At 38.5% G+C, this 22,525-nt stretch overlaps 1 protein-coding gene across 1 annotated transcript; it reads left to right on the top strand.

Moving 5' to 3' along the window:
* The first annotated feature begins 358 nt into the window (after positions 1-358).
* On the top strand, positions 359-22,079 carry KIF20A (kinesin family member 20A). Its single transcript, XM_010072443.1, has 18 exons — positions 359-433; positions 1,620-1,694; positions 3,828-3,947; positions 4,866-5,004; positions 5,103-5,287; positions 8,740-8,836; positions 9,324-9,518; positions 9,600-9,711; positions 11,332-11,403; positions 13,385-13,531; positions 14,159-14,324; positions 15,622-15,792; positions 16,432-16,571; positions 17,751-17,916; positions 19,440-19,557; positions 19,640-19,707; positions 20,973-21,092; positions 21,798-22,079. The coding sequence occupies exons 1-18, from the start codon at positions 359-361 to the stop codon at positions 22,077-22,079; spliced, it is 2,448 nt and encodes an 815-aa protein (XP_010070745.1).
* The last annotated feature ends 446 nt before the right edge of the window (positions 22,080-22,525 follow it).

Below are 22,525 nucleotides of genomic sequence, written 5' to 3'. Positions count from 1 at the left end.
GGTTCGCCGGTTCCTTGAGGCCGGGGCCGGAGCCGTGGCCGAGTCCCTGGTGCCTGCCGGGGGTGGGGGTGACAGGCTGTGGCCCAGCACTTTCAGGCGGGTGACAGTAATGCCCCACAGAGGCCGTTCGTGTGCTTTCACTCGCGTGTGTCTTAGTATAACCCAAGCGTCAGTTGTTTTTTTAAGGTTCCTTCATACTTCCAAGCTTCTTTAGAGGACCTTATTTTTTTCAGAAGTTCTTGTCTGTGTACGAGCTGCCTTGATCTCGGTTTTGTTCTTTGTATTTTTGCCTGTCCTGTGAGAAAATGATGGGTGCTTTTTTTTTTTTTTTTCCTTGCAAGTTCCTTTGCACAGAATGATGGATGATATGGGGAAAAACTGTGTTTCTGCAGAAGTGCCTGAGACACTGGAATCAGTTTCTTTTCTGAATGTAGCGGGTAAACCCTCGCCTATGGAGTCAACAGTATTGCCTAATACAGAGGAACAGGAGGTGTGAACTGCTTTTGTAATATGTCTTCTGATTATGCTTTTTTTTTTTTTTTGTAAGCTTTGACTCTGGCAAATACGTCTTTGGTAAGAATTGCTGTATTCCCGTGCTGCCAAGATGTGTTTGATTCTTCTGTTTACTTCTCATTGCTTACAAATAGATCATCGACACTAGCAAATGCAGATGGGCAATGCTACCTGCTGTGTTGTGGTCAGCTTTTGAGAAGGAAATAAAGGGCTCCAGTGATTGCACTTTTAATGTAATGTGACTTTTTAGTACGCTGAAAAGGATATAGATCCTTGCTGAAAGCTTGTTAGGTGCTTGGAAATAAAAATCTGTAATGCTGTGCTGCAGAACACTTTTCAAGATAATATAACCATTTTTTTAGAATGGTAGGTTTCCTGACTGACTTCCCTCAGGTGACTTAATTTTGTATGATTAGCACTGGTCATGGGAGGGCTGTGGAGACCTCTGGTAAACCCATCTGCTGAATGAACAAGCTGCCAAAGTAGGGACTTTAAAGCTCCATGAGAAAGAAAGGAATTCTGGGGACCTCTAAAAATCTCCCTGCTATTATTGCTTCACCTGGATGGGGAGACCTTTCTGTAACGGTATGGGATGGAAAAGCCTGTCTTAGCAGCTGAGAACTTTCATGGTTGTTACTGTGAGGAAGACAAGGTGCTAGTGCCTGGCTGGTGGTAAGGAAGCCATCTCTTGAGGTTGAGAATGTGTCAATCTATTAACTGAATGTGCTCTATGCAAAGTGAAAGTGCAGTACTGCGAGCAGCTGTTAGAAAATACAGCTTGAATTCAATACAGAGGGAGACCAGAAGGTGGAAGCAGTGCAGTTTATGCCACCAAGAGTGTGCTCTTTTAAAATAAAAATCTTGCCTTTGTCATAAAACAACATGGGGGGGAGGGGGGGGGGCAAGAAAAAAGGGGTTGCTTAAGGACATTAGGCGGTAAAGAAATAAATGAAAGCTTAGGGTCTGAACTTCACAAGGAAAGAGGCAGTAAGATAAAATAGGAAAAATAGGAAATACTGCATGAGAGATGGATGCCGATATGATTTGGGGATATTCTGTTTAAAATTGGCCATTATAACCATGTACATTTTTTTTTTAATGAATAGGCATATCAGCCTTTGAAAGTCTTCTTGAGAGTGAGGCCCTTTTCTATAGCAGAGCTGGAAAGCCAAGAATCTCAGGTTAGTTGTAGAATTGAGTTTTTCTTCTACCCCAAAGAACACCTAGTGTTGTAAGCTGGGACTTTTTTCTGTAAAAGCCATGTACTGCTTCCAAATAGAATTAGTAGACACTTGGATAAACGTGATTTTTTTATCACAATTTTTACTAATTTGCATGGTACAGACATGCACACCTGTTGGTCTGCAAGATTCCCCTGGGTACATTATTTAAAACTTGGTGTCATGCTTGACTCAGTACAGTGCTCAAGAAGCGGAGTTCTGTGGAAGAAACAATGCAATTCTAGGAGTAATTCAGGTATCTGACCCCTGAGTTTCTTTGGAATGCTTTAATAGTCCTCTGCCTCATCCTGGTTATTTGCTGCTCATCCTGTCAAATTTTTCTATAACCTCTACAGTTTATACTGTCAGATTCAGATGCTTTGGTATTTTACACACACATACATATGCACATGCAAACTCACAGGAATACTCCTCCTCCCCTACCCTATCCCCCACGGTGACCACTGATACAAAGAACTCACGTAGCTGGCCTTGGAGGACAAGGTCTCTGCTGCATATCTGTCAGCCCTCATCTTTGCAGGGCCTCATAGGCTCTCTGATAGACCTCTTGTTCCTGACCTGTTTGGAGGAAGTTTTCATATTAGTTCTGATTTACTTCTTGAAATTTGCTTTTTTTAAAATGTATTTGTGCATTTAATCTGCCAGAGTTGGAACCTTTGTATTTTTTTCACTTGAATTACTTTTTTCCCCCCCTCAACTTCCATTCAGCTTTCCTTAGGCCGTTCTTGTTGAGTAGTATGCACTGCCCCAGTGCTTCCAGTTTGGCATCATTCAGCAATCTGAGCTGGCTGTAAGGGTAAATTAATTTACAAAATCAATTTGTTTTCTGAGTTGTTTCTCTCTTATTCCTCTTTGGAATGGGAAATTTCTGACTACCTGACCATTAGGGAAACTACTTGTTCTTAAAAGCAAGGAGGGAGAAAAAAAAGTAAATGTTGAAGTTTGTACTAGATTTTTTTTTTAAAGCTCTCGTCTCCATGTAGTGCGTGGTGAAATAGTTGATATTCCAATGTATTAGCTGTATAACCTGTTTTGCATAGTATGAAGGCTTTTTCCTAGGCATCCAAAAGCTATGAATCCTTGAAAGATCTTCAGTGTCTTCAGTGTTTTCTGTTAACAATACTCTTAACACCTGAATCTGCAAGGAAGATGCTTGGTAACAAATGGGAGGAAAAAAAAACACCAAACCCAAACCCCAAAAAACTCCTTCCCATCTCTGTAATGAGTGAGGGATCAACTTAATTTGTGTCCTTTTCCCCTCCCAGCCATGTGTAATTTTCAGGAAAGCATATTTGTTTTTGCAACAACAAAAAAAAAGGTAGATTCCAAGCCCTGTTTCTTAGAGCTGTAGACAGATGCTTTAAGCAGAAGTAGTCAACAGATTAATCTGTTGTTGCTTATAGAGATAACGATTTATGCAAGCAAGGCTTAAGAGCTCTGGATGAAATTCTGTACTCTTGGTTTTCCTGTGATGCTGCCTTCTACGTTTATCTAGTTAGTGAGTGCTAGGTAGTTGTATCTCGCGTTTACTTTATGGAGAAATAACAATCAAATTACTTTAAACTAATTCAGTTTCCTTCATTACTGATAACACCATCTATCAATCAAAGGATAATGCTTCAAATTTATTTTACTTAATTTATTCTCGTTGTAGCTTCTTTCACATTGAAAATGAAGTAGAAAGCCAGTAGATTTCTATATAGCTTTGTTTTCATAGCTAGGATTGTGCAAGCCACAATCACAAAATACCAGGGTTTAGAAAGTGTTTTAAAAAAAAAAAAAAGTTGCTGGAGGGAATCCTAGAAAAAATTTAAACCTTCTAGAAAACTCCAGACAATTGCCTTCATTTTGTTTACACTCTGGCTTTCATGTGAGGTGGATATCTCTATAGTTGTTACCTGCCTCCAGAGAGATAATATGCAAATTTTGCAGCTCTTTGTAGCTCTGGTAAATAGATGAAAACACTAGTTTTGTTTGGGTGGTCTTTTTTTTTCTTTTTTTTTTTTTCAGATAGCTTTCCTTTTTAAATAATTTTGTGTGGTGATTTGGTTTACCTTGCCTTGTTTTTTTAAGGGTTGTGTAACTATTGAAGATCCCCAGACAGTAATTCTTAATGCACCCAAAGAGTCCTCTGCCATGAAAAACAGTGAAAGAGGGATTGGTCATTCTGTGCACAGGTTTACCTTTACACAGGTAGGTAAACTTTTTTCTGATTTTTAGTTATACTTTGGGTTTTTTCCACTGTAATGACAAAAACCTGAATATTCTACTATATCATGCAATGGATTTTTTTCTTATTTGAATTACATGTGGTGGTACTTGCTTTAAAAAACCCAGATTGCTTATTATTTACTGTTAGGCTGTCAAGAGTGCTGTATGACAATGGAGGTGCCTATTAGATGAGACAAGGAAGCTTCTTTGGCAGCTCTGTTGTTTTCTTTGGTTAGATGCCACAGAAGCTTCTTGTAGGCACAGACTTACAGTGGTTCTGCTGTTCCTGCAGATGCCATCATCTGGGAAATGTTAGAGGAAATCACATGTTTAAAGGAACTTACGTAAGCATGCATTTTGGGACTGACTTTTGAAAGAATAGCAGCCTAACTGCTTAAACCTTCTATACTGGAAGTGACTTTCTTAACTTTGTTACCTACTGCAAGAACTTCTGTTCTTACAGTATCAAAACATAAACAGCTCCAGGCACTAAGTCATGTAGAGCATTGTAACGCTGATTTTTCTCATCAGTTGTGGGTGACTGGTACAGAGTGAGGAGGGAGTTGTGCATCACCAGCAGAGCTCGTGGAAGTATCCACTAAACATGTGCTCAGTATGTGCTCAGTAGCATTCCGAGCAGTTTATTTTAGGAGTAGGAAAATGTTCGAAAATCAGTGCAAGCCCAAGTGCCTCAGAATTAAGCAGGCGTCCTGTGAGAACCCAAAACAAAATGTTGAATTAGAAGGGATTAAGGCAAGACAGAAAACTATTTCTTACTCGGCTTGCTCTGAAAAACTAGTCACTATTAACCAGTGCTTAATTTTTTGATATATTAAACTTAATTGTGCCATTTATTACTCATTTTTTCGGTATCTTTTTTATTTTTTTCCCTTCTCCAAGGTCTTTGGACCAGAAACTACCCAGAGTGAATTTTTTGAAGGCTCAATGAAAGAGATAGTAAGAGCATATATTCATGGAGTGAATGGACTGGTGTTTACTTATGGGGTTACAAATGCAGGCAAGACTTTCACTATCCAAGGTATAAAATGTTTGCCAAAAAGCATATATAACAACCAAGGCAGAAGCCAATGAGAAGTGTATATGAATGTCTACATTTTATCTTTTGTTATTTTTAAGGGACTTCAAAAGATTTTGGTATTTTACCTCGCTCACTTGATGTGATTTTTAATCACATAAGGGGAAGACATTACCTGAAGATGAACTTCAAACCGTATTTGAGCAATGATGTTAAGAAACTAGAAGATGCACAAGTTAAGCAAGAAGAAGCTGTAAAAACTGCTATTCTTGCATCACTGAAGGAGGTCAGTGACCAAATACTTCCTTGTTACTGAATGAAGCTTCTTAAAAACTTCCTGTCTAACACACTATCTTTAATAACATCTCTGTTTCACTATTGGTTGTTCAGATTTATCTAAATCTGCAGTATGGATACTTGTTGAACCTTGGAATAATAAGGCAACTGGCTGTTTTTGGAGCTCAGGGTAAATTGGAAGAACTTTCTGCAGGAGGCAGCACACAATTCAAACCAAAAACCATTGCAACGCCAAAGCCTGGATTTCTGTAGGGAGGCAGTTCTGACACTGTGGTGACACTAGCCCTTGAAAAGTCTGAGAGTTGACCTATGTAAAACCTGCTTCTTTGTATTAAGTGAATCTTCTTCTGGGTCAGGTTCCCAGGCTGAATCTCTAGGCAGTTGCTCAAATTCCAGTACTAGCTCAGGAGAAATGGTGGCAATGTCTTAGCAGGGGCAGTCAAGAAGGCAGAAAGGGTCCCTTTTGGTGGAAGATGGTCTTAAGGCAGATTAAAAAGTTTGTAAACCTTTGATTTATGTGACTTAATAAAGAAACTTTTCTGATACAGCGAGTGAAGTGAGACGCCACACAATGAATTTCCTAAAAGGATTACAGCCTGCTTTATAGGATTGTATGTGTCTTTAATGCTGGTCTCTGAAGATTGTAGGCAGAATAGAGGAGTCTTTACTGTGGCCGCCTCCTGTTCTCATTATCGAGTCATTTGTTTCCAGTGTAAAAAACCGGTATCACCAGAAAATAGGCACCCTTGTATGTGTGACTGTTCTCTGTTTCTAAGCCCAGTTGCAATTTGTCCCAAGATTTCTGTTTTTTTTCCCCTTATATTCAGAACATTTTTAACCTGGATTGTTAATTTAATCCCCAAATGCTGCAGGCTCAGCTGATTATAATTCGAAACAACTCTGAATGAAATCTGGGAAGTATAATGATTGACTGTGTTTTCTTTTTTCTGTGGTCTTTAATAGCAGTGTTGTTAAAGTACTCCAGTTAGCTCTGAAATTTTTCTATGAATCAAATTCATATGTGAAGTTCTACTCTGAATTCTATTGCTTAATTTCAACTCTGCAAACCAAACTTTTAGTCTGAGTCTGGTTAACTTCTGAGGAAGGTTCTCAGATGAAAAAAAATCTAAAAGTTGCTAAAAATTGCATGTTTATTTGGAGAGTCTCTTAAAAGCTCACTCATGCTGTGTGTGTGTGTATGTGTATGTACAGGGGCTGGGGGTCTTAAAGAAAAATTGATATCATCAGGAGGATGGTAGGTAAATATGTTTAAGAACTTTATTGAACCTAGGAGCTTGCAAGAAGGAACAAGCAGGAGCTCAAGGTCCAGAACAGGAGGTCAAATAGCCTATTTTGAAGATATCTCTCTACAAATATTCCTTTCTGTTAAATCACAGTCTGACTTCATTAATAGTTTAGTTCCTGGATGTTGCAGTAGGTGATCTAGATGCTGATGTGCTATGGTGAAAAGCAAGCAGGACTCTACCATTAGGAAGGAAAGGTAAAACTGCATCTAGAAAATAACACATGACAAGACCTTGCTTATGTGTTGCAATGCTTCCACAGTGATAGCTCAGCCATCCCCAGCACTGAAGTTGTGCTTCTTGATAGCTTGTGAATATCATTGCTGTTCAGATACTCGCTCAAGCTTGTAATCTGAGAGCAGATACAGTTTGGTGGGCTTGGTTTTGGTTTACATGGATTTCTGTAAGCCCATTTCTCAGGCGTGGTTTACGTGTCATGCAGAAAGATCCTGCTGTTCCTTTCATTCTCTCGGTTTAAACTGCTCTGAGTTACTGCAATACCCTTGTATTTAATGTCCTGCTGTTTGTGTTCTCTATACAGTGCTGCTGCAAAATTTCTTGCTTGGCATGGTTCACACCCTGTCTTTCTTTCCCTTTACTTTTCTATTTGCTGGATTAAGAGCTGCTTTACTTACATTCCTATTCCCACCTGTCCTCATATTTGCTATTAAATGTCAGCTTCTGTCACTGGCAAACAATGTCAGTTCCTGTTCACACTTGTTTTCAGGAAGTTGTCTTTATGTTCTTTTCTGTGTTTGGTTTGAAGAACGGTACAGTGACATAGCTAATTCAGTCAGTTTGTTAAAATACCTTTACAAAAACATATCCTGTGCACAAATAGCAAATGCTGTGGTGGTGGGTTTCTTACGTTCCATTACATTTTTGACATGCATAGATGTACCATGTGTGTCAGTCCCATATCCTGTAGAATTCTGCTTTGTACTTTACAAATGGAATGAATAGAATCTGTGCTTGTGGTTATACTTGTAACTACTCAACCTACATAAACATATAGACAGTGCCATCTTTGCAAAATGGTCATTAAAAAAACCAAATGACAATGAAATCATGTGCTTTGGATCTTTAACATGGAAGATCTAAAAGTATGGCTTCATACTTTTCTGTTTGTAAAAATTTTGTTTTGGATATATAAAGTGAATAACACAGACATCAGCAGACAATCCATAATGAAGTTAACACTGCATTCCGATAGCTAGAACATTAAGGTTGACTTCTTTGTATCTGTTCCCCTCTTCTTCTCTAGGATGACCCTATCAGGATTGGGCCTTGGAAAATCAGAGTGAATGTCCTAATGCAAGTTTATATCGGTGTATAAATATGGGGAGGGAAGCAGTATGTGGAGATCTTGGAATCTCTAAACAGTGGGAGTTGCTACTTTGTTACACTAGTTTTCCTAGGGGTAATTTGAAGCCTATGCTTTGACAAGTCTTGGCAGGCCTTTAAATTATTTTGTTGATGTAAAGAAATTTAGCAAATGTGTGTACTTAAAGAAACTGCTGTTATCTATAGAGGATTTTTAATTGAGTCTGAATTAAACCCACATAGATTGTTGGTTTATCAGATCTTTATCATTTCACTCTGTCTGAGGTCTTAAAGTAAGTTTGACTCAAACTCTCACAGCTGTGGCATAAGCCAGTGCTTGGTAAAAATGATTTGCAACAGGCAAGCAAATTAAGAATCTCTGCTCTTTTAGTCTCTCCATTGCCCACCACGCAGCCATCTGCCCCTGAAAGGTATTGACTTCTCCAGTTCTTTTGGTTGACTGAAGTGTTGTTCAGATCTGCTCAAGAGTTTATAAAGGCATTCTGTGCTGCTGCAGTCTGACAGATGATCTGGTTTCTCCCAGAACTGTAGAGTAAGTCTTCTACGTTAACAGCAATTGGCCTCCAAAACAGGTTGCTGGGAGTAGCAGAGCACAATAATTCTTGTGATGGAAAGGGCATTTATTGATTTTAGTTTGCTATTGTTAAAATAATTTCATTTTCAGGCCACACTATGGGTGACTTAACACTACTTCAATATTTCAATCTTAAATACTGGAATTACTGTCATTTTTTTGCTTCTGTTGTTCTCATAGTCTGTTCTTGTGGATGTAACGGTCTCTTATTTTCTCAAGGAGGCAGAAAGCATCCCAAATACTACTACAAATACATGTGATGTGGAGTCGGCTTCTTCCAACTGTACTTCAAAAGGTCTTCCTTCTGATTCACTAGGTAAAATAAGGTGTAAAATTTATGTGGAAAAAAAAAAAGAAAATAATAGAAATTTAGGAATGTAAGTGGGTAATTACTGGTGGATTTTAAAATCTCTGTACTATACGACAAAGTAAATTATATATAGTTTTTAACCAAACTTTAATGGCTCAACTCAGGGGAAAGTAATAATGTAAAAATATTTTGATAGCTTTGCTCCTTTTGGGGGAAAAGGGAGGCTTAGTTCTGCAAAGCTAATGTATAAGCTGCTGGAAGCTTGTAGTAGAGGGGCGTGATAGCTTAGAACTTGGGCATATTCTGGTTACAGGTGACTGCTGAGAAGTATGAACGTTCTTGGGTAAACTCAGAGCTATGCAGTACTGTGGATCTGCTTGTACAACATAGGTGTATACCAGCCTCCTCTTTTTAGAAGGTTCTATATACTGCAGTTAAAATTTATCAGTGAGTTGTTTGATCATTTAACTCTTTCTCTGTTTTGGGTTGTCAGAGAACAACTTTGTTTCGCTTGGTGTGTATAGGACGAATATACACCAAAGAACACAAGCATCTGTGTGGATTTCCTTTTGCGAGATTTATAACGAATATGTGTATGACCTATTAAATGTATTATCTGCATCAAAACCTCAGAAGCGCAGAGTCTTAAGAATTTGTGAGGATCAAGGAGGAAATTCTTATATTAAAGGTAGTAATACTGTTTTATTACCTTGGCAGTTTCACAGAATTTCTTTGATCAGAAGTGTATGTAAAAGGTCTCTCTTCACAGACTTAAAGTGGATTAACATTCAGAGCACTGAAGAAGCCTGGAAAATACTGAAAATAGGAAACAAGAACCGAAGCTTTGCTTGTACTAGAATGAATGAGCAATCAAGTAGGAGGTTTGTTCCTCTCATTATAAGCATACTCTGTCTCTTTTAAGGAGGGGGAGGGAGGAGAAGACTTTTAGAATGTTTGAAATGAACCACTCTGCAATAATAGTTTAAGACTTTCCTTGATTATTCTGGTTTTAATGTGAAATTCTTTCTGGAAGAAAGCTAGGACTTTAATAGTAGCTGGACTTCAGTTGCTGTTCATGGCTTTGGACAACTGAAAGACAAATCACATTCATTTTTGAGTGTCAACAGGGCTATACATCTTGGCAAGTGCTAATGGTGCTGAGAGGGGATGGCTGTATGAGGGTGTTGAAGCTGGATAACTCTTTGTCACTGGCAGTGTAATTCTTGGAAACCTGGAACCTGTCAGTGGGGGATGTAGGAAGAAGTGAGTTGTGCAGTACCTTTCAACGCTGCTAGATTAGGTGCTTTCAGATTGCTGTGTTCTAGCAGAGCATACTTGGTATCTTAAGAATTAAGCCCCCAGCTCTGGGAGATGGATCAGGAAAAATCTTGTTTGATGGAGTGGGAGGAAATAAATAGAAAAGGTGATATAAGGCATTTTCAACAGAAAGTATTACTTGATTTTAATGTCCTCTTATTAGTTTGCCCTTTAAGTGTAGAAGGGCCACACTACCTAGCTAATGTAGTGCTACTAAGCCTGCTTTTTCTTCTAAAAGGCAAGAGTTGTGCTGTTCTGTATTAGCTAAAGACATCTGCCATGAAATTTCATGCTGTGATTCCACCTGAATTTCACTCAAGACTAAAGTAGTGCAGAAAAGAACTCTGATTCCTTTTGCTCCAGAGAATATGCTGGCTTCCACTTAGCTTGTTTCTAAATTGTGTTTTTGTTTGGTTTTGGTGTGTTGTGTTTTGGTTGTGTGTGCTTGCTTGTTGGGTTTTTTTGTTTGTGGGTTTTTTTGTGTTTAGAAACCTCATTCTTAAATTGTGTGCTGGTGCTGAGGAGTAAAGCACTGCTTTAAATGTATACTAGAGAAGTCTGTCTTCTGTCTGATTTACTGGATAAACTAGGGACAGGGCATTTCTGGTTCTGGGATTTTCTTTTTAGTTTCAGACAGCATATGTCTGCTGCCTTTGTACCTTGAAGTCTAAAACACCATAACTAGATCGTCAAGTAGTAGAAATTCAACCTTTCTAGAATAACTTCAAAACTATGCAAAGAACTCTCTGAAGTAGGCAATACTACAGGACTGTCAAACCTCAACTTAGTCACCTCCCCCACCATCTATTTATTTCTAAGAAGTTAATTCTTCAGAGTTACTTAGTTCAGATACTGTCTAAAGTTTATATACTTAGTGGCTACCTGAGTACTCGTCTTTTGATTAGTAGGCTTACGTGAGTAGGCTTGTTCTTTCTCCGAGAGAGCTTGTAGGCTTCATGTGATGTTTTCCCCTTTCTTGTATTGAAAGAAATGGAAAGCCACAAAATACAATTTTCATTGCTGCCTTTTTTTTTTCTGCTGAATTAATGCAAAGGTAACTAATTTAAATGAGTGGATTGTTTCTTCAGCACTGCATTTTATGTAGCATACAAATATTACTTTGCTTCAGTGACTGCTTAATTTGCATAATTGTGGTTATTAAAAAGGACTTCTTTCCATTCCAGTCACAGTATATTTTCAATCAGGCTCCTAAAGCTAACTGATGAGCATCAACCGCGTGTTCTTGGAGTTTCAGAGTAAGTGAATGCTTCCACTCATTATGAAAATGTAAATATTTTAGAAAACTTGATAAGGTGTAAGCACACTAAACTGGTGAACTTTCTTCTAATAAATCCTGTTAGAGCTGAGAAGGAAATCAGAGGTCTTCTGGTTGCATAAAACTGACTGGAAACCCCATAGGGGCAGGCGCAGAGGTGTTTCCATGTCTGTCTCATTCTGTTAAGGTTTGGCTGAAGGAACCTGTTAAAACTCTGCCAGTAATACATAAATTGAGGGCAATATATGTATATTGTCTTACACAATGGGGAGGCGAGGACAGGGCAGTACTATGTAATCCCACACTATATGTGCTGGTAAGCAGAATTCAAACAGCCGGCTGACAATCTCTAAAGTTAGAGCGCAGCAGCTAGTGCTAACGACCAAAGGTGTGAGCGATGCCAGTGTATCTTTCTACTTTGGGACCAGACTAGACTTCATGGGTTGAATTAAAGTCTGTCATCCAAAAAGAATGCAGGTGATGTACGCTGTTCCATGGTACAATCTGCAATAAGAGAGGGTCCTCGGGTGATTTGCTTAAAAACTGTTCTCCTGATCTAAAATGCTAACGCAGGTGCACTGTGTGAGAGCAGTGCTAAGTCCTTATACTTCTCTGGTCTTTGTGATTTAGATGAAGTGGCTTGGAGCTGCTTGAAGCCATTTTGATAGCTTTTTAATTTCTTTTTTCCCCGATGAGTTGTCCATTTAGCTTGATATGGAAAAATGAGGACAGTCCTCTAACAGGGTTTTAGTTCAGTCATAGCTCCTGCCAATTTCTTTCCTCTCTGCTGAGCAGAGCTGGTAATAAATATACCTCATTGTGGGATAACACCTTTTAATGTCAGAGGTTATGGTGGGAAATACTCTACAGAAAGATAACTTGAGGAAATGTGTGTTCCTTGCTGTTCCATGTCTTGGTGTATTCCCCTGGCAAAGCTTGCAGCAGCTGTTAAATGAATGACAGTTTGTGTGTTGCTTTTTGAAGAAAACAAGCTCTTCATCTTGTAAGGATGAAGATGAAGAGAGAAGGATGAAGATCATAAGATCATAGCCTTTCACACAGTTGAAATATGTGCCTTATTAATATGCATAATATTAATATGTACTTATTTCAACTCTGTGAAAGGCTATGATCTTACAAAGGTGTTATTTTATGTAAATATATGTATAAGTGAGTAGTAGTTGGGTTACATAAATTATCTAGCTTCCAGAGCTTTTGTATTTCAAGGACTTTCTTAATATAAAGTAAAAGTGATTAAATTCCTTGATTATCCAGGATAATTGTCTCTGATTGTAATCTATGGTACCACGAGGGACAATTCAGTGGTCTGAGTTGAGTAGCACATAATTGCTGTAGCCTAACAAAGACCTCCAAAGTGATCTGTGAGGGACTTCTGGCCTCTTATTTGCAATAGTCAACAAATGGTTCTGCATCCAAAAGAGGCAAACTGCAGTGTGCTGAAGCATGCTACTGTCCTGCAATCCATTCAGTGCTGGAATGGGTGAAGATAATGGTCAAAGTGCTGCTGTAATACAGCCCCACTAGGCAAAACTGTTTCAGAAATTCCTCTTATCTTGCCTGAAGTACTTTAGAATTGCAACAAAATTTGGGTTCCTAAACTAAATTCTTTATGTAAGAATGCCTACAAAGTTTTATATGAACACTACAAGCAGATTTCTTTGAATGTGCTGAATAGACTGTCTTAGGAGCAGCAATCTTTTTGAAGTATTTTTATATATAATGGGAAGATAGGTTAGTGCTGTTAGCCTAAATACTTTGTGTAGTGCCTTCTGGACATAACGTCAGCATTGAAATACAACTTATTCTGTGATCTAGGTGGTCTGAAGTGAGCCACTCATTTACACTTTAGACACATAAAGAAATAAAAAGACATGCAGTTCTATTTTCATACTGTTTAGAAATAAGTTTATATGTGTGTTCTGGATAATTCTTTCATGCAGGTTGTCTTTCTGTGACTTGGCTGGATCAGAGAGGTGTAACAAAACACAAGCTTTTGGAGACAGACTTAAAGAAGCAGGAAATATTAATAATTCTCTTCATATCCTTGGCAAATGCATTGCAGCACTGAAGCAAAATCAAAATCCGAAGTAAGTGACAAGTTTTAAACAACATGCAGTTTTAGGCTGAAACCCTATGCATCCCTTTATGTTTCTGCAAGGGGTTTGCATGGTCAGAGGAAAATGGAAATCTATAACATCTTGTAAGCCTTCTTTGACATGTCACTGGAATACCTGAAATGAACATTCTTTCTCTAAAAGTGATGCTTGTGGAGAATAAAAAAAGGGCAATTAGCAGCAAACGACCAAGCTTTTTTCAGTGCGCGTGTACGAGCAATGCACTTTGTGTACAAAACACTCCTGTTTTGTCCTCTTCCCTTCCACCTCCAAATTACACAGGTAGATTCATGAGACAGTTGACAGATGTGCTGTACTTAGCTTTTTGCTTGTTCCAAGATCTGCTTTCTGATACTAGGGAACTGTGATGCAGACATTATACTACGTTTACTTTTAAATATTTCAGTTTGTTGGAGAGCTTAGGAGATCTGGGAATGGCCTTGCTCTTTCATGTGAAATACCTTAGGCTTAAATGTGAGCATCCTACTGGATCTGCTTCCTGAAAGAGAGAAACAGAATTAAGCTAAGTTTTGCACAATTTTGCACAATTTTATAATTTTTTTGTTTGTTTCACAATTTTATTATTCTTTTATCTATGAGGATGAAGCCAAGCTATATTCCATTCAGAGAGAGTAAATTGACTCGTCTGTTTCAGCCATTCTTTTGTGGAAAAGGCAAAGCTTGTATGATTGTAAACATTAATCAGCATGCTTCCACATATGATGAAACATTACATGTAATGAAATTTTCAGCTATAGCCAAACAGGTAAGAGTGCATCTACTTTCTCCACTAGTTTACATTCTTTGTTACTATCTGGTTGTATGGACTTGAGTGTGATTAGGAGTTTTGATGTATCATATTAATTCTTCTGCATGTGGCTTCACTCTAAAAGGCTTCCAATAGTCTTGTCCATCCTCAAAACCATTTGCGGTAAGAAGTTGAGATAGCTGCAGCTGTCTGTGGTTTGCTCAGTTCTACACCACAGACATTCTGTGTCTTTTTTTTTTTTAAAAGTCAGGACACTTTCAGGTATGACTGGTTATACCATATATCTCAGCAAATGCAAGATTTCACTTCAGGCTTTTGATGAATTGTGGTAAGCATGTGCTGCACAAGATGACAATTGTTCAAAACTTCTGGGACAGCTAGTGGTGGTAGTAAAAGAAGTAGCCTCTTTCTTATTTTGTAGTCTAAATGAGATTTCTTGTTGCCTGCATTGCTCCTGTTTGGCTAAGTGCAAGTAATTAATAGCAACTGAAAAGGGAAGGCTTTTTATTGGTAAGTTAACACTTGAAGGTAGTGTGCTCCGCTCCTTTGAAGGCAGAAACCCCTCTGCTGAATCTACATGCTTTTGTGCTTTTTCTGCTAGCTCTGCTCATCAGCCTCCCATTAAATTCAGGACTTGGGGTTGATGTTTGGTCTTAAGTTCATTCAGCTTCCCTGGAAGCTGCTTCTTGCAGGGAGTGGGATTGTGGGCTCTACTGTGCTTCATGGCAGAAATTGGCAGTCCATTTCTAGTCTGGAACCATGGATTAGTTCTGCCATGTTCCAAGTCTGTAATGGCATGTCTAATATGATCTCAGAGAGAAAGTTTTTTCTAATTCTCTTTGGCTGCAACTTCTTTGTAAGACAGAGCTTGCACTGAGGAGACAAGCTTCTCTGCTGTCCTATGACATACATACTTCAAATCTTTGTGTAACTAGCATGAGTTGCTGGACTCTGGTCACAGAGCAAATCTTCTAGGGTTTTGGTGCTTTTCATTAACTTTCCAGGAAACTATGCTAAAACCTTGTATTAGGGCAAGAGAAAGCAGTGTTCTAGACAAGCATATGAAGTTCGTTAGTAGATAGTCTTTCACGTTTTCACTTTGTTAGAGCACTGAATTCTTATATTCATATTGATGGATGTTTTTGTCTGCTAAAAACCATGTAAAATTTTGTTAATGTTCTTGTAATCATTAAATGTAGTGTAAATACAACAATGCACTCTTCTTCCTGCTATTCTGATACCTGCAATAATGACAGCATTGATAAATCGGTGTGTTCAACTCTGGATTTTCCAGGTAATCCAGACAATACTACCCAAAAGTTTTGGTTATTTTCCACCCAAGCTAGTTGGAGGCGACAGCAAAGCTATTGTGCACTTTGATGCTAGCACATCTGTAGATGACTTTCCTGACAGTACTGAAACCTCCGCAGAAGAGGAAGTGGACATCACCATTCTGAGTCATGAGGTAGATGCACATCTACTCCAAATCACACCCAAGAAAGCCATTGCTATTAGTTCTAATATTAGAATCTTTTACCATAAAAGATGTGCTGGAAGCTGTATGAAATGAGAACTGTAAGCTTCTGCTCGGTGTCAGGCAAACCTAGACTTAAAGTGGTCTGGCCCTGGGGGAACAATTTTAGTTGTGGAAAGCTGCTTGCGGCTCTCTAGCTAGGTCAAGTGCTAAATTTGGAATTCAAATGAGAAGAGTAGGGAAGCAGTATGTCTGTTTAAAACAACATTTAGTCGTTTGTTCTTCTGAGAACAGCAGAAACAAGTTAAGATGCAACATTTTAAAAACAAAGCTAATTACAATAAATTGTAAAAATCTAATAGGCCTTATGCTAAATGGTTGTACAAATTAAAATTTAAATGCCAAAACAGTAGTAAATTTTTTTTTATAGCAGAAACCATCAAGATGGAGAAAGGTTGTCTTTGCAGTAGAAATGGTTTGAAAATATTTAACCCTTGGTGCAGCCCCCCTGAAAATATAGGCTTGTAGAAATGCCCTTTGTGGATGGGTGGCTGTATCAATAGTTCATTTGACATGCATGTCAATATGTGTTTCTAGCTTGTTCTCTGAATTGAAATATGTTAAATTTAGGATCTCTTGAAAACTACGGAGAACCTAAAGGAGAAGCTAGTTGCAGAACGACAAAGTAAACTCCTTCTGGAGGTGAAGATACGTAGAGAGATGGCAGAAGCAATGTTCCGACAGCTGTTGGAAACCGAGGAAGCCTGGAGGCAAGTCATATTGCAATCCTTTTCAAGACTGAAAGGATTCCACATATATAAATACATCCATTTATATACATACATATATGTATATGCAAAACATGCATACAGTGTTATTTAGAGAAGTTAGAGCTGGACAGTTTCAACACTTCTGCTGAAAAGGGAAGCAGAACATTAAAATAAACTTGCATAGATCAGCCTCTTCCCATGTACAATGAAAAAGTAACGCTGCTTTCTTTCAAACTTTACTCTCTGTTTAACCTGTAATTACTGGAAATTGTCCTGACTTGGTATTAATGTTTAGCGGATGCAGAAGACTGTTACAGTACCCCACTGAGGCTTGTGATTGTTCCAAAACTGATACTTGGTTGTGTTAATATGCATGCGTTTCAGGCAGTTTGAATTGTATCTCTTTGAGCTCTCCTGCTGGATTCTTGCTCCTGGATGACTTATGAACCATTGTTAGCTTACTAACTTAAAAATTGTGTCTGCCTGCACTGATGTTACTAACTTGGGGATTTTTTTCAAGTGTGTCCAGATTGCTCAAGCTGAATTCACTTCCTCTTAACTCTTCTCTTCTCGAAATCAGTTTCCTGCTGTTTGAATTGCTAACAGACTAACCCAAAGTTAGGTTGCCAGCTGAACACGCTATGGTTTAACACCTGCACTGTCTTAAAAATTGTTTGGGTGCCTTTGGCTGAACATGTGAAACAGCAATGATGCTTCTACTCTTTTGAGGTGATGCTCTGTGTCACTGCTCGGGCATTTTTTTAAATTGTGGCAAGAGTAATATGTAATGTATTGAACAATAAGGCAGTGTGAATTTGGCATTGATGTGACAGACACCCCCCGGAAATATGCTTCAAATATCAGGTCTAATTGGTGTAGTCATATCTATCACTATATGTTGTTGGATTGTTTTTATAAAACTTTTGTTTGACAGAACTTAAGTGTGTGTTCTTCTATGGCACTTTTCTTGGTATATGCAAGTAGAAGTTATGCCTTGATGCAAGGCTGTAGAGTCATTGAGAATAAAAAAGGAGAAAAGGGGGAAAAGTACTTCTTGTTCTCTTTTATCGCTATTTATGATTAGATTAATAACTTTGATATTGTCAGTTGAACACATGTAGGCAAATTGTAATAGCCAGAATGCTAGTATATTAAATAAGACTAACGTGTTCTCCTTAGCAACCGCTTGGAAGATATGAAAGACAGTTATGAAGAAAAACTGGAGAGCAAATTTGAAATGTATAAAGAGGCCATCAAGAAACATGCCTATGTGTGTGCAATGGAACAAATTGAAGACCATTATGTTCCCATAGAAGAATTTCTAGCTGAACAAGAGAAAGTTGAGGTATGCTTTGACTGCCACTACAAAACACATGCTAGCCTCTTAACTGTAAATTGTGCTTTTCTTTAACAGGATTATATGAGAATCCTAAATGTAACACTGAACAGTCAACTAGCAGTTCAGACTAGCTGTTCTGGTGCCCAGTGCTAACCAGCAGGATAGAGATGTCTTCTGTCTAACACTACCTGTGTGTACACCTATAGTGCACACCTAAACTTCCTGATGTTTGAGGGTAAAGTTCAATTAAACCCAACTAATCTTGATCTTTGTAGTGCAATGATTGGAACACCTAGAGGGATGGTGCGGACAGCAGTCTGGCCTTGTGGAGATCCTTGGGATTGTAGGGTGTAGAGTGAAAAGCTGGTCTGAAAGGGCTGGTAGGGAATCTAGTGCAGGGTAGCTATTTTAATTATAACAGATGTCTGCTCTGAAGGTCCAGAGGGAGGACTGTGGGATAAGAAACTGTGTTGAGAAATCAAACTTTATTCAGGAGAGAACTGAATCCCATGAATGTACTTTACCTAGAATTGCTCAGAGTTGGCATCAGTAGGTTGCTATTCCTTTTGCAGCTGACCCACCTTAGCCACATGCAACTCTTAGTCTTTACTTCTAGCCTCTGCACAGATGGCTAAGTGGATCCAAGCAACAGATGAGACCTATGGGTATAAAGTCTTTTCATAAGGTCTGTAGTGGAAGAATAGAACAGCCGTGGTATACACCAGAGGTGCTTTCTCACTGCACTCTCCTGTCCAGGAACCAGTAAGATGTCTCACTCCACTGGTAGGCAAATTCCTCTCAAGACATGAGGGAAGTGGGTTTCTATTGTAGATTGTGATATAGAAACATTTCTGCTTTTACAGCTCTCTGTTCAGGTGCTGAGGAGCAACACCGTTCCTAGTGCCCTCTGTATTTATAGCTGCCTCTCACACTGGTCACAAGGCTGCACAAGGGAAGATTCAAAGAACAAGATGGTCTTAGTAGCAAGTCAGAAACTGATGAAATGCCTGAGATGTAAGAGTCTTAATTGACAAAGGAGAGTGCAACATGACATCTGAGCAAGCAGCTTCAGAAAATCAGAATTAGATTAATAACTTTTCTTGGTGCCTTGTTTGATTTCTCACTCTGAAATACCACCCTAGCAATGTGACAGGTACTGAAAAAGAGACTGAGATTAAAACTTAGTTCTGTGAAATATGTTTTTCCTTATTTAGCATGCTAACTGGCAACAGTGTTTAACACAGCTCCACTAAACTTTCCTTTCTGCCATATGGTTACTTTTAATACAGTTTGTAAATCCTCAGACTGGAAGAGCTGACTCCTGTATAGAATTAACTTCCTCCTAGAAGGTGTCATGATCTGAGTGTTATCCCTTACTGTGATTTCTCAACCATAAGCACTACAACTTCCACCTGAAATTATTTTAAAATTGCATATGTATGTATGTAGCATAATTGAAAGACATGTAGTAGTACATCAGGTTAAGCAAAAATTTAGACAAATTCTACCATGTGCCCTTTTTTTTTCAGGATAGAGAGAGGAAAATACTCCAATTGGAAAGGCAACTTGATGAACAGTCAGGGAGGCTGTTGGCTCTGGGAAGTCCAAATTCAGATATGCTGACTACTGAAAATAACATGGCACTAGGTAGGAATCTAATCTGGATAGTCAAAGTTCAATTTACTTTTGGTATTGTGTATAAACAAGTAAACTCTTCTTTTTCCTGTAGATATTTTGATCAAGACAATGAAGAGAGCCAATGAAGGATTGCAGAAACAATGCAAAGAGAAAGAAGAGGTAGCTTTTGCTTAGCATTTAACAAATCTGGGGATAATGGTTCTAAACTCTGGCATGGTTCAATGCTTAAAGATCTGCACTGTAGACAAAAGCATGAAGATTCCTGCAAACAAGTGTCAAGTTTACAAAAAAGCCCTTTCCCAGTTGTGGATGACTTTTGCCAGAGATCTGCTGCATTCTGGCTTTACTCTAGTTTGTAAGGCAACTACTACTGTAAGAAGTCATGTGGAGAACATGATGAGAGTTGGAAGTAGGGAAGTATATATAGCCTTGTATTGGAATGTGTCGGGTGGCCTCAGCGCTTTCCTTCCTGAAATGCTGCCTGCTTGTGCACAGGGGAACAGTTACAGAATCTGGGAACAGTTTAGATCTAAAGCAGAAATAGTGCATTAAAACCACTCCTTTCTGTGAGAACTAACTCTACTATCCCCTTAAACTTAAGTAAAGGGTAACGTCTCTGTTCTTCAAACAAACAAGATCCTTGTGTTCTGAATAGCACATAGAGGTGGAAATTATGAGCTTCAGGCTGGAAAACAAACATTAATTATTTTCAGGTATGCATTTTTAGTCTATACCTTGAATGAACTTCTTGTAAGGCTACAGTTAGTTTCCCATGTTTAAAGTGGACTGGGAGGAGGGAAGAGACAAACCTTGTTCCTTTCACTAATAACAAATAGGAGTAGGGGGTGGAGAAATGGTTACAGCTGGTTCTAATAAGCCATGTAAATGGAAAGTGAACTTAAATCCCTTTCTATTGAGAAACTGTACTCCAAAAATAACATTTTCCTTACCAAGTTTAATGTCTCGTGTTATGCTCTTGGCATTTGTTTTCCACTCCTGTTCTTGAGAGCCCTACATGATTTTCCATTTCCGATGTCAATTTCAAATTTTGATGCTAGAAAGAAACTTTGGCTTTTGTGCTTGATATGAGGATACAATACTGATTGCTTTGTGTGGCTACAAAGTGTTAGAATGATGGGATTGCTCCATGGCAATAACTGAAGTGAGAGGAGTTTAAAGCAGTTGGCTCCATCAGTGCCCTTCTGCTGCTTTGCCTCGCATATCTGTGCACCTGTGATGAGTATTTCACTGCTTTTTTTCTCCCCTCCCATTCAGCCATTAAACATGGTAAAAAGTTTTTTTTTTAGCAATCATCTAGATATTAACCAGAAATGCTTGCAGTGTCTGTATGAGTTCTAGTCATAAACAAAATTCATGTAAAACATGCTGCCTTGAACTTGAGTGTGTATGGGTTTTATTTTCAGCTTATAAAATCTCTTAAGTTTAAAATACACAAATTAAATGAAACCCTGCTAGAAGCTAATGAAGGCTACAGAAAGATGGCAGAAGAGAACAGTCAACTGAAGCATACAGTCATGCTCAAGGTTTGTCAATAATTTATAAGCAACTTTAATATGGCTTGTTATGTATAGTTGTACTGGATGTTTCTGCACCTTTGTACAGGTGAAAACACCATTCGGTCTTATTAATGTCTTTTGAAGTTAGCATAATGTTTTTACTTAAGCTGTGGTTTTTTTGCTTTCCTTTTTTCTGTCCCCAACTTCCTGAATTATGAGCTCAGAGCCTTTGTGTTTCACTCCTTGGACTCTTATTTTGTAAGATAAGACTAATTTTTCAGTTTAAGTGCTAGACTTGGTCATAGGGTAACTCTGTGCTGACGACTCTTGCTAATCTAAAGATGCCACAATGTTGTCGAACAAAGAAAATACCACTTGGAACTCTAGCCATGAGTTGTTTTGCTGAGGGCAAGCAGGCTGTCAGTGCACAAATGTTAGTGGAACAAGACCTGAGGATCTATAACAACAGCAGTTCTTTGCATAGTGTGGCTAAGCATCTTAGCATCAGCTTCTTCAGTCAGGCTTAGTCTCTAACTAGAGCTGCTGGCCCTGTAGTTTGCTGCTCTCTAAATTACACAGAAGTCATTCAGAAGAAATGGGTACTGAATAGCCATTTGGCATAATAATAACAGGGGTGTTTACTAGTGTGGTAAAATAATCTGAAATGGAAAATTAACTACATGAAAAAGACTTTGGAGTGTTCATATCCCTAACACAGCCTTATCCTAATAGGATCAAGAAATGAGTAGTCTTCAGAACTGGGCTAAACGTGTTCTTGAGCTTGAAGAAACAGTGTCTTCCTTGCAAAAAGAACTTGATGAACAGAAAAAGCATTTCTCTATAGAGGAGCCAAAACAACAAAAACCCAGGAGAGGTTTGTTGGCTAACCTGAAATCTACAGTAGCAGCCACTGCTAGTACACGTCTTGGTAAAGCCTGGGAGAAGTATGAAGGTGCTTCATCCCCTTCAAGAGAACAAGAATGTTGGCTTATAAAGCAAAAGAATAATATTTGATTAATCAGTGTGCAACTACTGGGCTGCTTTATCAATCTTAAACTGTTGGTAGCTTTTCCTCACCCTCAAATACTGTCTTCGCTGTCATGTTAACTGACAGAAAAATGTTTCATACAGAACTGTTTTAATTGAATCAGGGTTGAATTTAGAGCTATGCAAGTATAGACCTAAACTTGTGCTTTTACTGTTGATATAGGGATGTGATTTGAGAAATAGATATATATAATTTTAATTCTTGAGTAACTGCTATCATGGTCTTTGAATACTGATAAATGTGCGATTCGTGCAAAGTGGACAGTTCTTGATCTGTTGCTCTTGTTACCTTTTTTAAATAAAGTATTTCATTTTCATTGTTAATTCCTAGAAATCAGGTGGCTTGTACACTTCATCTCAAGTAGTTAAAATAGCTTGGTTTTCTAGTAGTTAATATTCTGGCTTTGACCTGG

The sequence above is a fragment of the Pterocles gutturalis genome, unplaced genomic scaffold (assembly GCF_000699245.1).
Source record: "Pterocles gutturalis isolate BGI_N339 unplaced genomic scaffold, ASM69924v1 scaffold9432, whole genome shotgun sequence".
NCBI lineage: Eukaryota > Metazoa > Chordata > Aves > Pterocliformes > Pteroclidae > Pterocles > Pterocles gutturalis.
The sequence above is the reverse complement of the archived record's forward strand: the minus strand, read 5'-3'. Positions and strand labels throughout refer to the sequence as shown.

What these genes read in the sequence shown, in the direction of transcription:
- KIF20A (XM_010072443.1), top strand. Translation starts at nt 359, where the DNA reads ATGGATGATATGGGGAAAAACTGTGTTTCTGCAGAAGTGCCTGAGACA. An exon ending in AATGAGCAATCAAGTAGGAG is followed by an intron (nt 9,712 to 11,331) that starts GTTTGTTCCTCT and finishes TTTCCATTCCAG; the next exon opens with TCACAGTATATTTTCAATCA. An exon ending in CTGAACAAGAGAAAGTTGAG is followed by an intron (nt 17,917 to 19,439) that starts GTATGCTTTGAC and finishes TTTTTTTTTCAG; the next exon opens with GATAGAGAGAGGAAAATACT.